The sequence below is a fragment of the Morone saxatilis genome, unplaced genomic scaffold, assembly GCF_004916995.1.
Source record: "Morone saxatilis isolate NCDOM2014 unplaced genomic scaffold, NCSU_SB_2.0 Contig18, whole genome shotgun sequence".
In the NCBI taxonomy this organism is placed as follows: Eukaryota; Metazoa; Chordata; class Actinopteri; family Moronidae; genus Morone; species Morone saxatilis.
The window spans coordinates 3,973,466-3,988,192 of NW_023339740.1; the positions used below are offsets into that span (position 1 = coordinate 3,973,466).

The 14,727-nt window shown below is 39.7% G+C and overlaps 1 protein-coding gene across 1 annotated transcript in view; it reads right to left on the minus strand.

Annotated features, from left to right (window-relative positions):
• Positions 1-10,471, minus strand: part of wnt4 (wingless-type MMTV integration site family, member 4) — a 22,488-nt gene extending 12,017 nt beyond the window's left edge. Inside the window, exon 1 of the mRNA XM_035661164.1 lies at positions 9,875-10,471. Coding sequence (XP_035517057.1) covers positions 9,875-9,951 — 77 coding nt within the window. The 5' untranslated portion in view covers positions 9,952-10,471. The remainder of the gene's footprint in view (positions 1-9,874) is intronic.
• Positions 10,472-14,727: the final 4,256 nt, after the last annotated feature.

Here is a 14,727-nt window from a genome sequence, read left to right on the forward strand (position 1 = left end):
CCACTGTCCTCTGATTGTTTGTCGTGCTTTCCGTTACCTTGTTTCGGTCTATAAAGGTCTTCCAGGTGATGTCACAAACACCATGGCGGCCATGTTAGAGGCCTCTTGGGAAACAATAGCTGTGAACAGCTGATTATTGTTTCTAAATGCAGGACTTGGCTGTAGCTGGTTCCCGTGCTGTGTACCTGTGGCCATTTCTGTGTTAAGGTAAGGTTTGCTTATTAGCTAGCTAACCATATGGGTAAAACTGGTACAAAATGTCTCATACAGCAAAGTGGCGGGATGGTTTTACGTTGTTGGGTTTGACAAAGATGATAGGCATGCATGATTATGCAGCTTTTGAGTAAGCAAGTCTCTATCTCTGTAAAACATCAATTTGCAGCACTGAAGCTTTTTGTTCTCAATGTATTTTCTCATGTAGAGTTTCATAACTTTCCAAAAAGCTGAAAAAGGTTTTCTCTGTTTTTTTCAACAAGTTTTCTACAAGTATGGTAGGCTATTATGCTGATGATGACAATGCTTAAATGCCGATCTTATATTGTTTGCCACGTTCAACAACTTAGTTTAGCAAAAAAGTAACAGTGTAACAACTTTTTCCCTGATGGGTTGTCCTTCAGTTTAAAAACTCCATAATAACGGTAAATGGCATTTGAATGATACATATTGATTTAATATAAGTATTTCATTGGTATTTATTTTATATTTAGAGAACAAAAATGTGCATCATTGTTGTATGTGTGAATGCATGGCTAACTTTTTACTTTTAAATATATGAAGTTATTATTGACCACCAGGGGGTCAAAGAGTCAAAATAATCTCACAGAAACACAGTCCTGACATGTATCATTCATCAGATTATTAAACTACACACTTTACAACAACTTCCTACATAAACAGAAGACACCGAAAACACACATGAGACTCAAACATACATCCTATGTGTTGGCTACATAACCAAAACACAAATTGACTAAAAGCTGCAAAGATGTGTCAAGTGGCTGGGGAACAAATGTGTCTTTATTGTACATCTATGCAGCCACATATTTGTGAGAATTAGTTTTAATTAAGGGCTATTCAAAGTGAATTATAATATAAAAGCGAAGAGACTCGGTAAAGGCAGGACATACTGAGCAAGTGAACAGGATGGCTTTATAATAAAGCAGACTAATGATCTCATATTGTCAATTTGTTGTGTAAAAACGAATGTGATTTACAACTCCGTCTTTGCAGCGGTGATGGGTTTTTCTTCTGTGTCAAAGATGAATTTATGGTTTTTATTTTCACATACAGCCTGAAGATGAGCTTGCTCATAAAATCGAAATCAGAATGTGCAGCGGGCAGGTTTGGACATGCACCATTTACACTCCTGCTTACTATTTACACAGTTAACACACGTGGATAAACTTTGTGCTGTACACAGGTCTGTGTTTATAAAGAACTCTCTGTATGGGGTTAGGATTTTCAGCATGTTTCTCACCTACCATCGCCTATCCATTACTACTGAACAGAAATCCTTACTTTTAAGATTAACATGAAAAGTGTATGTGATAAATAAGTTAAAAAGGTAAGAAGCAGTGCTGGAAAAAGTATTCAGTTCCTTTTGTAAGTAAAAGTACTAATACCACATTGTGAAAACACTTTACTACAAGTAAAAGCCTTACTTTAATATTATTAGCACTTAAAGTACTCACAGTGCAGTAAAATGCTCCCTGTCAGTGTTAGTGTTGCATTTTACTGCTGCAGATATCTTAACTATGTTATATACTGTTGTAGTTTTATCTACAGAAATGCATCATATTCTATACAATCATCATATGTTTGACATACGATTTTTATGGGAAGGGTATGACCGTAGCAACTAAAGCTGTCAGATAATAGCAGTGAAGTAAAAAGTACAATATTGGCCTTTTGAGGTGTAGTGGAGAAGAGGTATAAAGTAGTATTAAATGGAAGTACTCAAGCAAAGTACAAGTAGCCTACTTAAACTTTTAATTTTGTATTTTGTACTTGAGTACATGCAACATGCTACATTCCACTGCTGGTAAAAAGGCAAAATTGTTTCTCTATAGACCAAAGTAAAGCACTGAATGTTACCTTAAATATACTTTAATTTTTACTAATGCTCACATTTTTCCCCATAAATCTAGTTTTAGTCTAATTAGGTTGTTTCACCCCTGCACATGCCCCACAAGCCCCATCTGTTTAGACCATATGTGTTTACATTTTGCAAAATTTGCATGATTGAAAGTATGTTGAGTTAGCTATTAATTCTGTATTCTGTAATTCTAAATCAATTCTGTAACCCATGGATTTACGGAAAACTACAACTAAATTGCTTTTGATCCTGTAGAAAACCTCTCAAGAAAGTTCTGGAGTTGTAAGGAGCATCTTGTTTTCTATGATTTTTAAGCAGATTTATGGAAGTTTATTCATGATGTGTATGAGATAATGCTCTTGGATAATCCCTGCAAAGAGTGAGTCACACTGAATCAAAAAAATGTGTGTATCATGTCTGTGTGTTCAGATTTGACAGCGTTAAGACTCCCAGACAGACACAAATTACAATAGACCTTTTTCACAGCAGCCATTTTGACATTAACTAGTAGGGTAAACACAGGTGTTACCATTGGTTGTAATTAAGGTTCCATTCCATTCGAGTCAAACAGAGTCAGGGTGCTGCTATTGTGCATGTTGTTGACCGGGTTGGTGAGCGAGCCAAACTACAATAACTATCTTCTATCTTTCTTTTTAGAACACCAGCCTGCACCTGTTCCCTTCACCTCAGCACTGTCTTTACCTCACGTCATGTCCGTCTCACAGTTCTGATATCTGGTATTTGCATGTGATTATTTTCATTTTCACATTTTTAAGTAAATAAACTTTAATTTGCTCACTAGCCAACACACTAGCAGAAGCTGCAGTAGACGTTCATAAATGCAATCAGCTGTTCACAGCCATTGTTGGCCAGGAGCACAAGCCAGAGGGTATGTTATGTCTCCTAAAAGCTCTGAGCACCTCTCTGTGGATCTGCCAGAGCTGTCTCTCGTCTTTCAGCAACCCAGGTGTTTCCCCGTCAGCCCGAGCAGTCCTGGCGGTAATCTGGTCATCCTGAGCGATTCCCTGCGGCTCCAAGTGTGTCACGATAATTGTACACACTCTGGTGACAACAGCGCTCGAAATAACATGCCACAGCTTTACCGCATTCATGTGTGTGTGTTTGAAAAGAAGTGTGAGGCGCCAGCGTGTACCGCAATGCCAAGGTCTCTGCTTTCTCTGGTTACCCATCAGCTGCCCTCTCTTTAGCACCTCACCATGGCTGTACAGAACATATACATGTATGTTCACACACTTACACACTCACATACACACACAAAGCAAAGAGAGACGCAGAACGAAAGACCAGTGTATGCTACAGTATAGAAACAGATATGGATGATGTGCTGTCACTGAGTAACCTGTTATATTGACAACATGTAGAGTAGTAAGGTACAGTGTATTCAGTAGTTTAGGATCTAAATTCATTCTGAATGATTCTGCCCTAACCAGAACATTTAGTAATAATAGAAACTTCCAACCATATTCTTTTCCATATTGTGGTCGCTTTGCTGCCGTATCTTTTGCGTCATGTTGACAGAAGCAAATGGCATGCAAACTTGAACCCACTGTTCCTGACTAAAAAGTGAAGTGTTTAAAAAGCAAACACTCAACTCTTTCTAGGTTTTAAGGAGGATGAGCTTACTTAGACAAATAAATGAGGATTATAATCCTTTCTCCAAAGCAGATTCATGACAGTTTAACCAAACAAACAAATGAAACAAAGGTCACTCTGGTTTTCTTGTCTTTTCTTTAGGCAGATGCCAGATGTAATCCTTCTTTTGCCAAAGCGGTGGAGAGTAATTATTCACAACCACAATGGTTACTTTTTCTTACGTCAGTGTTAGAGATGTTTTACTTAGGGAGTAACGTTTGAAAACATTTTGAAACAAAGACACAATTGATTGGATATAAAAAATATTACTTTTTAAAAAGTAATAAGATAGAATCAAGACAGAGGGCTGTGTTACTGTCGTGTTGGCACAGAGTGCAGGCCGCAGTGTCGTACCCAAGTGTGAACCTATCGTGACATCACCCATTGGTTTGTGGAGCACCATTTTGATGACTTGAAGACTTTGGCCCCATGGTTGTCACCATGACAGTTTGTCAGAGCCAGAGACGTACTGCCTGGTCACACACGATCTCGTATTACAGCTAAACTCCAACTGAATTGTAATAACTTTGGTGATGGTCTGACTTTTCAACTAGCACTACCATTATGTAAAAACAGGGCATTTTAATGCCTTTATCCGTGGGGGAAAATGGAAGAAACTTCCGTCAGAGCAACAGTGGAGAGATCGCTCTCCCAGGATGGACAGACATACAGTAAATGTCCTGTGTACAGAATAGACAACAACAACAACATAGTAAAATTACAGTATCAGGATAACGATCGGGCTGGATGGACGGGTCAACGTTAGGTTTAACGCCGAGGCCGCTGTTCGTTTCCAGTTTTCTTCTAACAGTCACTGTTTGTTTCTTTTAACCACGACCATAATCATTCCCTAACCTTAACCAGGTGTTTGTTTTTGTAACCATGGCGACGAAGGTCCCCTAACCATAACAAAGTAGTAGAGTTATCTCACACCACAATGTTTGTCTAACCTTAATTAAGTACCAATTCTAACCCAAACCATGATGTCTTTTTGTGCCTAAACCTAACCAACCCTCAACCATGACGTTTCAATGGTCAGCTTCTGAACCCCAAAGCCAATCATTTGTTTTTTACAATTACTCTGGTTTGTGACCATATACTTGCAAAACCAATGAAATTCTCCCTCGCTTCACCCTGCCCTTCCAAGTGAACTCGCCTATCTACAGCCAGTGTTTGGTTGTCCCTTCTGGGCTACTGTAGAAACATAGCGGTTCAACATGGTAAAAGGTGGAAGGTGACTCGCGGTGTCTGTAGATTTAAACAGCTCATTCTAAGGTAACTATATTCAGCTGATTATACACTAATGAAAACATACCTATGAATATGGCTAGACTCTTTTGTTGTTTTTATCAATAAAGGAGTAAAATGTTATGAAATATTATTGAATGTTTGTGATACATACATTAATCTATTTATAATACAATAAGATAATATACATTATTCTTACTTTTGGTACTTGATGCTAATACTTTTACATAAGTAAAATTTTCATCCACCACTGCCTAAATGGACATTACCAACATGGCTGGGCATGTTGAGGATTCATGATGTCTTACTAGGCAGTGCATTCCTAAATTCTTTGATTTGATTTCAGAACACACATGCATACGCACACACACCAGACACACAACTTCCTTGCTTCCTCTATAACATTGTGTTCGGCCGTGGATACTGTGTGTGAACTGGTGCACTGTAAGTGGCTACCATTCTTCTGCGGTCAGTGTGGTAATTACTGAGTGTGTGCCACTTCTGGGGAAGATGCCAATGTACATGCTTAATCAAAAACAAATCACAAACACACACACAAACACACACACACACAGCAGTCCTGGAGCAGCGTGCAGGTGCAGTCAGAGCAGGGCAAGAGGAGGAAGAGGTAGAAGAGGAGGAGGAGGAGGAGGAGGAGGAGGGTGATGACGGACAAACTAATGAAAAGTTGCATTCAAATCTCTTTTCGGCAGCGGGACACTAAACATGACTCAGCAGCCACAGAGATTTGGCAAAGTGATCACATCCTGGCTCATGGGCAAAAGGTGACAGGCACAGGCAGAGCTACAGGTGAGGTAAACAAACAGTCCGGTTCGGGCTGCGGTTTGATGTGACGTAGGAACAGCTGAGAGGTCTAAGAAACATTGGAGCCTTTCTGAATCAGTCAGTAACTGCAAATTCTAAGACATTTTTTCATGTGTGAAACAATAACAATCTGTCAAATGTCTCCACTGCAGTATGTGAACAGAATGAAAGCTGCAACTAACAATTATGTGCATTATCTTCTTTTCACGATCAGTAACTTAAAGATTTGATCAAACAAATGTCAGAAAATTGAAAAAAATGTCTGTCGCTATATTTAGAGCCTAAATATAAGTCATATATTTATACATATAAATGTTATTTTATCTGAGTAAAAGTCCAAAACCCTGAAGGTATTCAGAGCAAAGAACAAGGACAACCAGAAAATATTCTCATTTGAGAAGAAAAGCATTTTGTCATTATAACCGATGCTAACAATGCAATAAACAAACACAACTGCAGAGTGCAGCTGTTTGAATACATTTCTAAACAACAATGTTTAGTGTAAATTCACAATCTTTCAAGTTTTTTTTTGCTTGAACCATACCCATTTTAACATAAAATCACATAAATAATGAATTGTATGTGTACAATGTGATCTACTTAGCACTATCCGAAATAAAGTTGCAAGATTCATAAACAAACAGATTAATTTTACACATGACAATAAGTTTACTAAAGAGTGCTGCTCAGTAAGAAGTCTCAGTGCTGATCGATTCACACAGCCTCATTTACCTGTCTATCAGTAGTTGGGAACACATTTATGAGGTCATTAGGGCTGCACCATTACCTAAATATGATCAAAATCCCATTATGACTAAGTGCAATATTAAAATCACAGAAGCTGCAATATTTTGATAAAGGTGTGTGACGAACAGCCTCATAATGAAGTACTGTAGTGCTGCAGAGATGCCCGTGTTGGTTTGGTGTGGGTAAAGACCCCAACAAATGTCACATCATCAAGGGGTCACAAATAAAATTTTTAGTCAATTTGTGATAAAAATGATCATTCCCACTAATCCTGAATCATACCGCAATCGCAATATCGCTCAAAATAACTGCAAAAGGATTTTTCTTTTACCATATCATGCAGCTCTAGGGGTCATATGGCCTGACAATACCACACCCACCAGATATCAGGTTAAAAAGACCATCTTATGTTCGGTGTTGACTTAGAGCTAGAATTAGATTAATTAGCTCACTTTGTGGTCGTAGCAGCAACGTGCTGTTTCTGTGGTAAAAAATGTCAAGAGCTCTGATTCAAACAGGTTATTAAGTTCTAAATGATGATTATTTTGTACTTTGTTGGTCTGGAAGCTCTATCAACATGAAGTAAAGCTTTTAATGTAATAACATATTTATTATTATAACATACCCATTACACAATATTAAGCCCGTATCATAGGAAACTGGACTGAGTAACTAATGAGTCTCCACTGTGACGCTGTGTTTTAGATGAGGAGATATTGTACTTATGAACACACAATAAAAAACAAACACCAACACATTCTGACCAGTCACCATGACGAACAGCTGATTACAGAGCTGTGAAGGAGTGGCTCTGTCTGTCTGTCCTGCATGCTCAGAAATTTGATAAAATGTAGGCGTAATGTGATCACAAGCAGCAGATGCCAACTGAACCTGCATTCAGACCACAAGACAAAATGACTCAGATCTGTTGGAATCTGATCTTTTTAATTCTGATTTGGGCCTCTTTCATACGTGGTCCAAACCAGAAAGAGGTCTGATTCTTTGCAATGCAGTCTCGGTGTGAACAGTCATATCGGAGTGCAAGAGAATTTTACGTCACTCTAGATCGACATTCATCATGCGGGTCATGTCAGGACTGTGACCCGTTCACACTGGAATCTCATACGGGCCACATTCAACAAATAATGCGAACAGCCAAACAATCAGATCTGAGCAAAATATAATTGAGCGCTATGGCTTGCAGTGTGAGCGTAGTCTTAGACAGACTTCAGAGTGGACAGGAAGTTAAAAGACAAAGTGGCGTAGTTGGAGTGCTTTTTGATAAAACACATAATGCCAATACACTGTTATCAATATTATCATAATGTAAAGAAATCAGCCTTTAAAACCTGATTAAAAACAACCTTTCATTGAAATATTTGATTTACAGTAAGCTCAAATACAAAATAAATAAATACCTGATATGGCAGTGGCACTGAATAGTTGGCTGACATATGAGAGATAAAGAACAAAAACAGCAGTGATAGAGAAAAAGAGATGCTGTGCGTTTTATGACCCTGAGTGTACCTGCTGCTGTGTGGAGGTGAAACTGAAGCTTGAGGGACTGTTGAGGTGTCGAGGGGCCGATGTACAGTCCGTACAGCCGCACACAGACTTTTCCTCAACAGTGTAATCCCATCGAGCAGACTGGCAGCTCGGCAGCCTGCCTGTACATGCCTGCTGTGTGCTGCTGTCACCACGCCTTCAGCCCCAAACAGCACAATTACCCTGCACTCAGTGACAGAGTTCAAGGTAGGCAGTGCTGTTTGGCAAGGCTCTAATTTGATTTATTCTGATGAATCTGTCAGCGATATCAGTTAGGCCGTCTGCAGCACCATCCTGATGTAAACACACAAGGCTGTAGTGATCTTATTATGCATCTTACAGAAGTATTAATACAGGGAAATAAATAGGTGAAGTATAAATGCAAATATGAGAGTCAGCACACAGTCTATTTGGCACAGCAGCTACAATTTAAGCCCCTATAGGGAGAGTATAAGCGTGGGAAGTTGTGTCATATAATAAAGACTATCAATATCAGGTCTAACTCAAACCAGCCTCGACTCTCCCTAAATGATGAGCGCTGCTTGTAAATTTGCTGAAGCTAAGAGGAATGAATGGCAGCAGAAAATGGAGCGGAGCCTGCGGAGGAATGCAGAAACCCACCAAACCACCTCCCACAGGCTGCCGGGAGAGCAGGCACACACATGCGACCCAACCGACCAGCCCCAGGAAGAGGTGGCACTGTGCACTTCAGCCACAGAGTCACACTGTGTGCTGTCCTCAGCGGGGATTTAGGAGCCCCCGTAGTCTGACCCCCCCAAATTCAAGATGCAAACGAATAATAAAATATTCTGTTATGGGCTGATAATTGTCTGTGAGATTCATTTTTCCTTATCTCCTGGGATACTTTTATTATTTAAAGGTAACAGTTGTCTTATTCTACACTGACTTTTTCAAAATGTATTTTAGCATCACTGTAATATTTGTGCGGCATTCAGGCACTGGTAATTTGTCGGGATATTTATGTCTCTTGCGAAAACAATGTTTTTAAGGATGCATGTCTGTGAACCACTCACGGTTCCTCAAAGGGTTTTCAAGGCAAAGAATGGCTCAGTTTCACAGTTTTGTGCCATTTACAAGAAAACGAGCACATTAAGTGTTACAGGCTGCACTAGAATACTGAAAATTTTAATTCTTTCTGCAAGGTCTTGACTGCATCGTTTCCACATCTTCTGATGTGGGGTTGAGGGTTATCAGAGCAAAAAAATAAAGGCAGAGGAGACCTGTTCACTTAGGGGAAAGTTTACATCTGACACCAACTTCTTAAGCTTTTTTCCTCAGGCTGTACATGTATATTATTGTCACATTTCCACCTGCCATTAAACATATTAATTTCACACATAAAACTTCTTTTTCACATGCAGAATGTCATTTTCAATTCAAGAATATGAAATTTCACCTGTATGGAAACCTGCACCTTTCCAAAAAGAACATGTGCTTTTTCACTTGTGGGTAACTTTTGTTGTAAGGGTCTTTGCGGGGGGATGTAGCGGTGTTGGTAAGTTATTAAGTCTGGGAGAGTGTGTGTGCGTGCGTGTGTGTGTGTGTGATGGTTAACAATTAACGTGAGCGGCCACTTAGCTGGAGGGAAAGAGGACAGAAGAAGATGAGCGGACATGTAAGGAGAAGGAGGAGGAGTACGAGGAGGAGGTCAGGTGAATGATAACAGTGGAGGTGAAAGAGGAGTGAGAGATGTGGTCCACTTGTGTAAAATCAGGATTAGAAACGTGGAGTCCAACTTACAGCCAGTTACTCGCGTTGGCCGAGAGGAGCGCGCAGCAGAGCATCAGGACGCACCGCAAAACATATTCCTCGGTCATCTCGAGAGGGAGGGAGGGGAGGCCGGTGAGAGCTGAAATAATCCCGAGGTGGACAGGGGCTCGGCGGTGAAAAAGAAGCAGCGACAGGCTCCGGGGAAGGCTGTTAATCCATCGCCCCGCATCCAGTGGGTCATCCACCGGGGAGGCGCGCGGCTTCGCGGTCCGTCCGCCCGCTTCTGCCGTCCCTCCCTCTGCCACTCCGCGCTCAGAAGGGACGGGGAGAGAGAGGGGCAAAGGAGGGATGCTAAAAATACGATCAGAACACTGGAGCTGTTCGGGCTGAATCGGACCCTTCTTCTTAATCAGCTTGTTTGCTTTCCTTTCTCAGCCAGCCGGCAGAGCGCGTGGAGAGGCAGGCAAATAAAAGCCAAATGAACGAGCTCTCTTCCTCCTCTCTGAAGGCTTATCACCCGCTGCCGGGTCCCGCTCGCGGCTCTCCTGTCAGCGCGCCGCGGGCTCTCCAACTCTCCCCGGACACATGCACACACACACTTTCTGAGCGTAAATACGCACGGGTCCTCCTCACACACCACCGTCTCTCGGTGAGTCTGGCAGAGGAGAGAGTGTGTGCGCTGACTTTAGTTGAGGGGCGGTGCGAGGATATAGAGGTATGGCAGCGAGATGGGAGTTTTTTGGGGATGAAGGAGGCGGGTTTAGTGTGCTGCTAAGGTACTGTGTGTGTGTGTGTGTAATAGGAGCAAGAGTGGAGAACAGATATAATAATAATGGAAAGGATAAGAAAAGAAAGGCGGTATATTAAAAGTGTGGCTAGAGAGACAAAAGAGTGTGTGATGATGTGATAATAAGATGAAAAAATATGTGATAGATAGTGATAAAATAAAGAACAAGGAATGATAGTGATATATAGAAGAGAATGAGAACGAGAGAAAAAGAAATAAGCCGCAGCCATTCACTAATGCCTCCCCCGCAGCCGCCCCTCGCTCCAATCATCACACAAAACACAATAAAAACAGAGAAATCACAAAACAAAAACAAAAAAAATAATGAAAAAAAAAAAAACAGCTGCTCAGCCTCTCACGAAATAATATAACACATAATACACCACACACGGAACGACACACCAAAAACACCTGCTCAAACCGGCACACACTTCTTGGCAGAAAACACAAGAGCATAACAACACTCCCATATAGAAATAAAAAGAAAAACACAATACAAACAAAATAATATAGCGAGATACAAAAAAGGCTTATTTTAAAGCATAAGAAAAACTGGCAAAACCATAGTCTGGCATTTGAGAACCAGCATCACCAATAATGATGACAAATGTCAAGCATCAACAAATATTAGATAATGATGAAAAAAAGATTAGTAAGGAGAAAGAATAATAAGGTAAAGAAAAAAAAGAAAGAAAACAAACAAAACATGGCTGGCCTCGGTGATAAAAAAAAAAAAAAAAAAAAAACAAAAAAAAAAAAAAAAAAAAAAAAAAAACGAGAAACAAACAAAGAAAAAAAAAAAAAAAAAAAAAAACAAAAAAAAAAAAGGCGGGACAAAATACCCACTGAGACAAAACTACTCTAATGATCACCTGGATCTAGCGACGCGCCGACAGCCGAGCGAGGTAGACGGACCCACGCCCTGCCGACGCCTTATTTTATTTACAATAAAATACCATCCCAAAGTCGTACATGAGAAAAACAAATATGTTAAACAAGATAACACCCTTCGCTGCTTCATTTCTACTTCCGTCAAACCGGCATCAATGCTGCTGGGTTGTCAATCCACACTAAAAACAAATGTTTTTGGCAACAAATAAATAAATAAAACTAAAGCGTTTTAATTAAATGTTTGAGTAATGCAACTTCTAATGAATTATGTTCAACAACTATTGATGTACTACATTGAGTTTGGGGGGGAATTAGCTTTTCCTTCTACAATCAAATGTATTATTGTAAGTTACCGCCTACATTGGAGGCATACAGTTTTTTAAGTACGATTTGAATGCTACTCATAAAATTGAACTTGTTGCAAACCAGTGTGTTCCATCGTTATTTATGGTCAACCCACTCAACACAACTCATCAAAATAATGTTTGCAACTTAAAAGGTTTAATGAATTTTTCAAATCCACACAGGACTTTATTTTTTAACTCCAATGAGAATCCCAAAGTTTCCAAATATACTAAACATGTCAGACTGAGTTATGGGGAAAGGTGTATAAAAAGATGCACAAACATGTGGAGTGTTTCCATTTAACATGTTGCTGCCATTAGAAACTTGGCACTGGATGAGGTTTGAATGTTCATTCATTCATTTTTGTATCTTTAAAGCTATTTAAGGGACATCCGAAGGGTCTGAGGAGATCATTTTAGACAGTACATTTCTTCAACCTATTTTTAACATTCAGAGTACAAGAAAATGTAGTATTACAGCACTAGAAGAAGACCAGACAAGAAGAACAGGAAGAGGACAAAACAATGTTAAACAGATAATTTGTGTTAAACCAGTGTGCCTTACTGTGTATGTGTGTGTAATATATATATATATATATATATCTTTGTGTCTCTCTACTTACATTAGTATGTATCATATGAATATAATACGTAAGATAAGATAAAAGAAAAGTCTTTCTTGATCACCACAGGGGGAAAATTGGGTGTTGCAGAAGCACAGAGACAAAAATACAGATAAATAGAGAAAAACGAATAAATAAATAATAAATAAAATAAATTAGAAGAATAAAAAAGTAAGAAAAGACATAAAAATAAAAACTATATAAGAGCAAATACGTCAAAATAACAAAGCAAGCTTGTGCTGACCGTAAACTAATAGTGTGTTACTAAAGTAATATAATGGTATATAGTAAGAATATAATACAGTCTATAATGTAATAATATGGTATAACATAGTAGATAATAAAATATAATATGATACAATAAATATAATAGCAAATACAATAGCAAGAGAGTTGCCACAGCTTACAAAGCAGTATGAGCATTAAAAAAAGGCTGAATTAAAGTAACAATTAAGTAAATAAATAACAAAATCTAATGATTGGAAACAAATAAATAAATACATAAATAATGTGCAAACAAAATGTCATGAGCTCAGTGAGACAAAACACACATGTTACCCACTGATCTTGTGGCGGAAGAGTCAGTGCACACTCAAACATTATTTTTAATTCTAGTGGAGTAAAGTTACCAAAGATGCAACTATGCCAGGCTGAATCCTGGAGAAAACGTGCATGTTAAAAAAACAGGTTTGAATATTCAACTCAATGTTAACGTCATAGCTTCAACGAAGAGCTGGAACAAACTGATACAGAATGTCGGTATGTTACGCTGTCAGAAAGTGTGGAACAAGATGAGTTTTCCTAACTTAGAGCTGGTTGAGTGGAGGATAAAAAAAAGTAACATCTCTCATTCATACAGGACAATGAACATGTATGTTAACGTGTGCCATCAGAGCTGGTTTCAGTGCAGATGTGGAAAGACAGAAAAAAACTCACAGACAGGAGACTTCAGCAGCAGCCTCTCTTCACACATGGGCTCAGTCTTAAGCCTGTGTGTGTGTTCATGTGTGGGTGGTGGCGGTGGTTGAGGTTTGGGTTTTGTGTGTGTTTCTGTGTGTGTGTATGTGTGTGTAGTCTAATCTCATTTCACTTATTGGGTTTTAGGGAGCTAAGAATACACCCTGCTGGGACGAGACGCTGCAGCCGCGCCACCAGCTGTGTGCAGTGTGGCTCCTGGCTGCCAGACACACACACACACACACACACACACACACTGTAGCATTGAGTAAGACAAGTCATCTGTCTGATTTTGGATACTTAAAGATAAGATAAATGTGTATTGATCCCTGTGGGGAGATTTTGCTGCAGCAGCCAAAGTAAATGAATTCAGCAGTGGAAAAAAGCCGAACATGAGCCCAAAAACAAGAGTATCAACTAAACACTGAAAACAGCAACTGACAAGGGGCTCTAAAGTTTTCTCCTCATCTGAGCGGAAAGTCTGCAGGTTCCTCCACAGAGCCATAGAGTCAAAGCTTCTGGACAGCAGAGCAGAGCTGGTGTGGGAACCTGCTGACCTACATTCTGGGCTGACAGTTTCTTCCAAACTTCTGCTCCCACTGAACCCGTTTCTGCTTCACAATGAGACAGATGGCACCTGCACCGAGCTCGAGGGAGTGTGTGAAACTCGCCACGCTTTACAGTGTGAGCATGAGAGCTGCCGCCACACAGTCTGCCGCTGTAGAGGCTTCAGCGTTCGGCAGCGACATGGAACGAAAGCATCCCAGAGTGCGCCCAGGTCGCTTCCCAGAGGTCACCTGCCTCAACTCTGTTGCTAATTGGCCAACAGAGGGGGGAAGTGAGTAAAGGAGCTTGTTGATGATCAATCAACAAGCTTTGCTTTGAACAATTCATAGAATGCTCTTAAATAACTGAAATGTGCCTCATTATTATCCAACCATCTTGCTGTATACAGCAAACATAAGAAAACGTGGAGATTTATTGTATTAACAATAGTTAGAGGTTCAATCCAAAATAAAAGGAAAACTGTATCAACATAAATAAAAAATATTAAATATATATTTTCAGTGCTGTTTTCTAGTTAGCTATGTGTTTTTCATCACCTGTATTATGCCCTTACTCTGCCTCTGATTGGCTCTAACCCTGACAGTTTTTTTTAAGCCTAACCATCTCTCTCCTCATGCCTAAACCTAACCAACCAAACCAAAAATAAAGGCAACAAACACTAGCCGGTAGGGCAAGTCTTTGCGAAATGCCAGAAGGTACAAAACTCCTGCCATA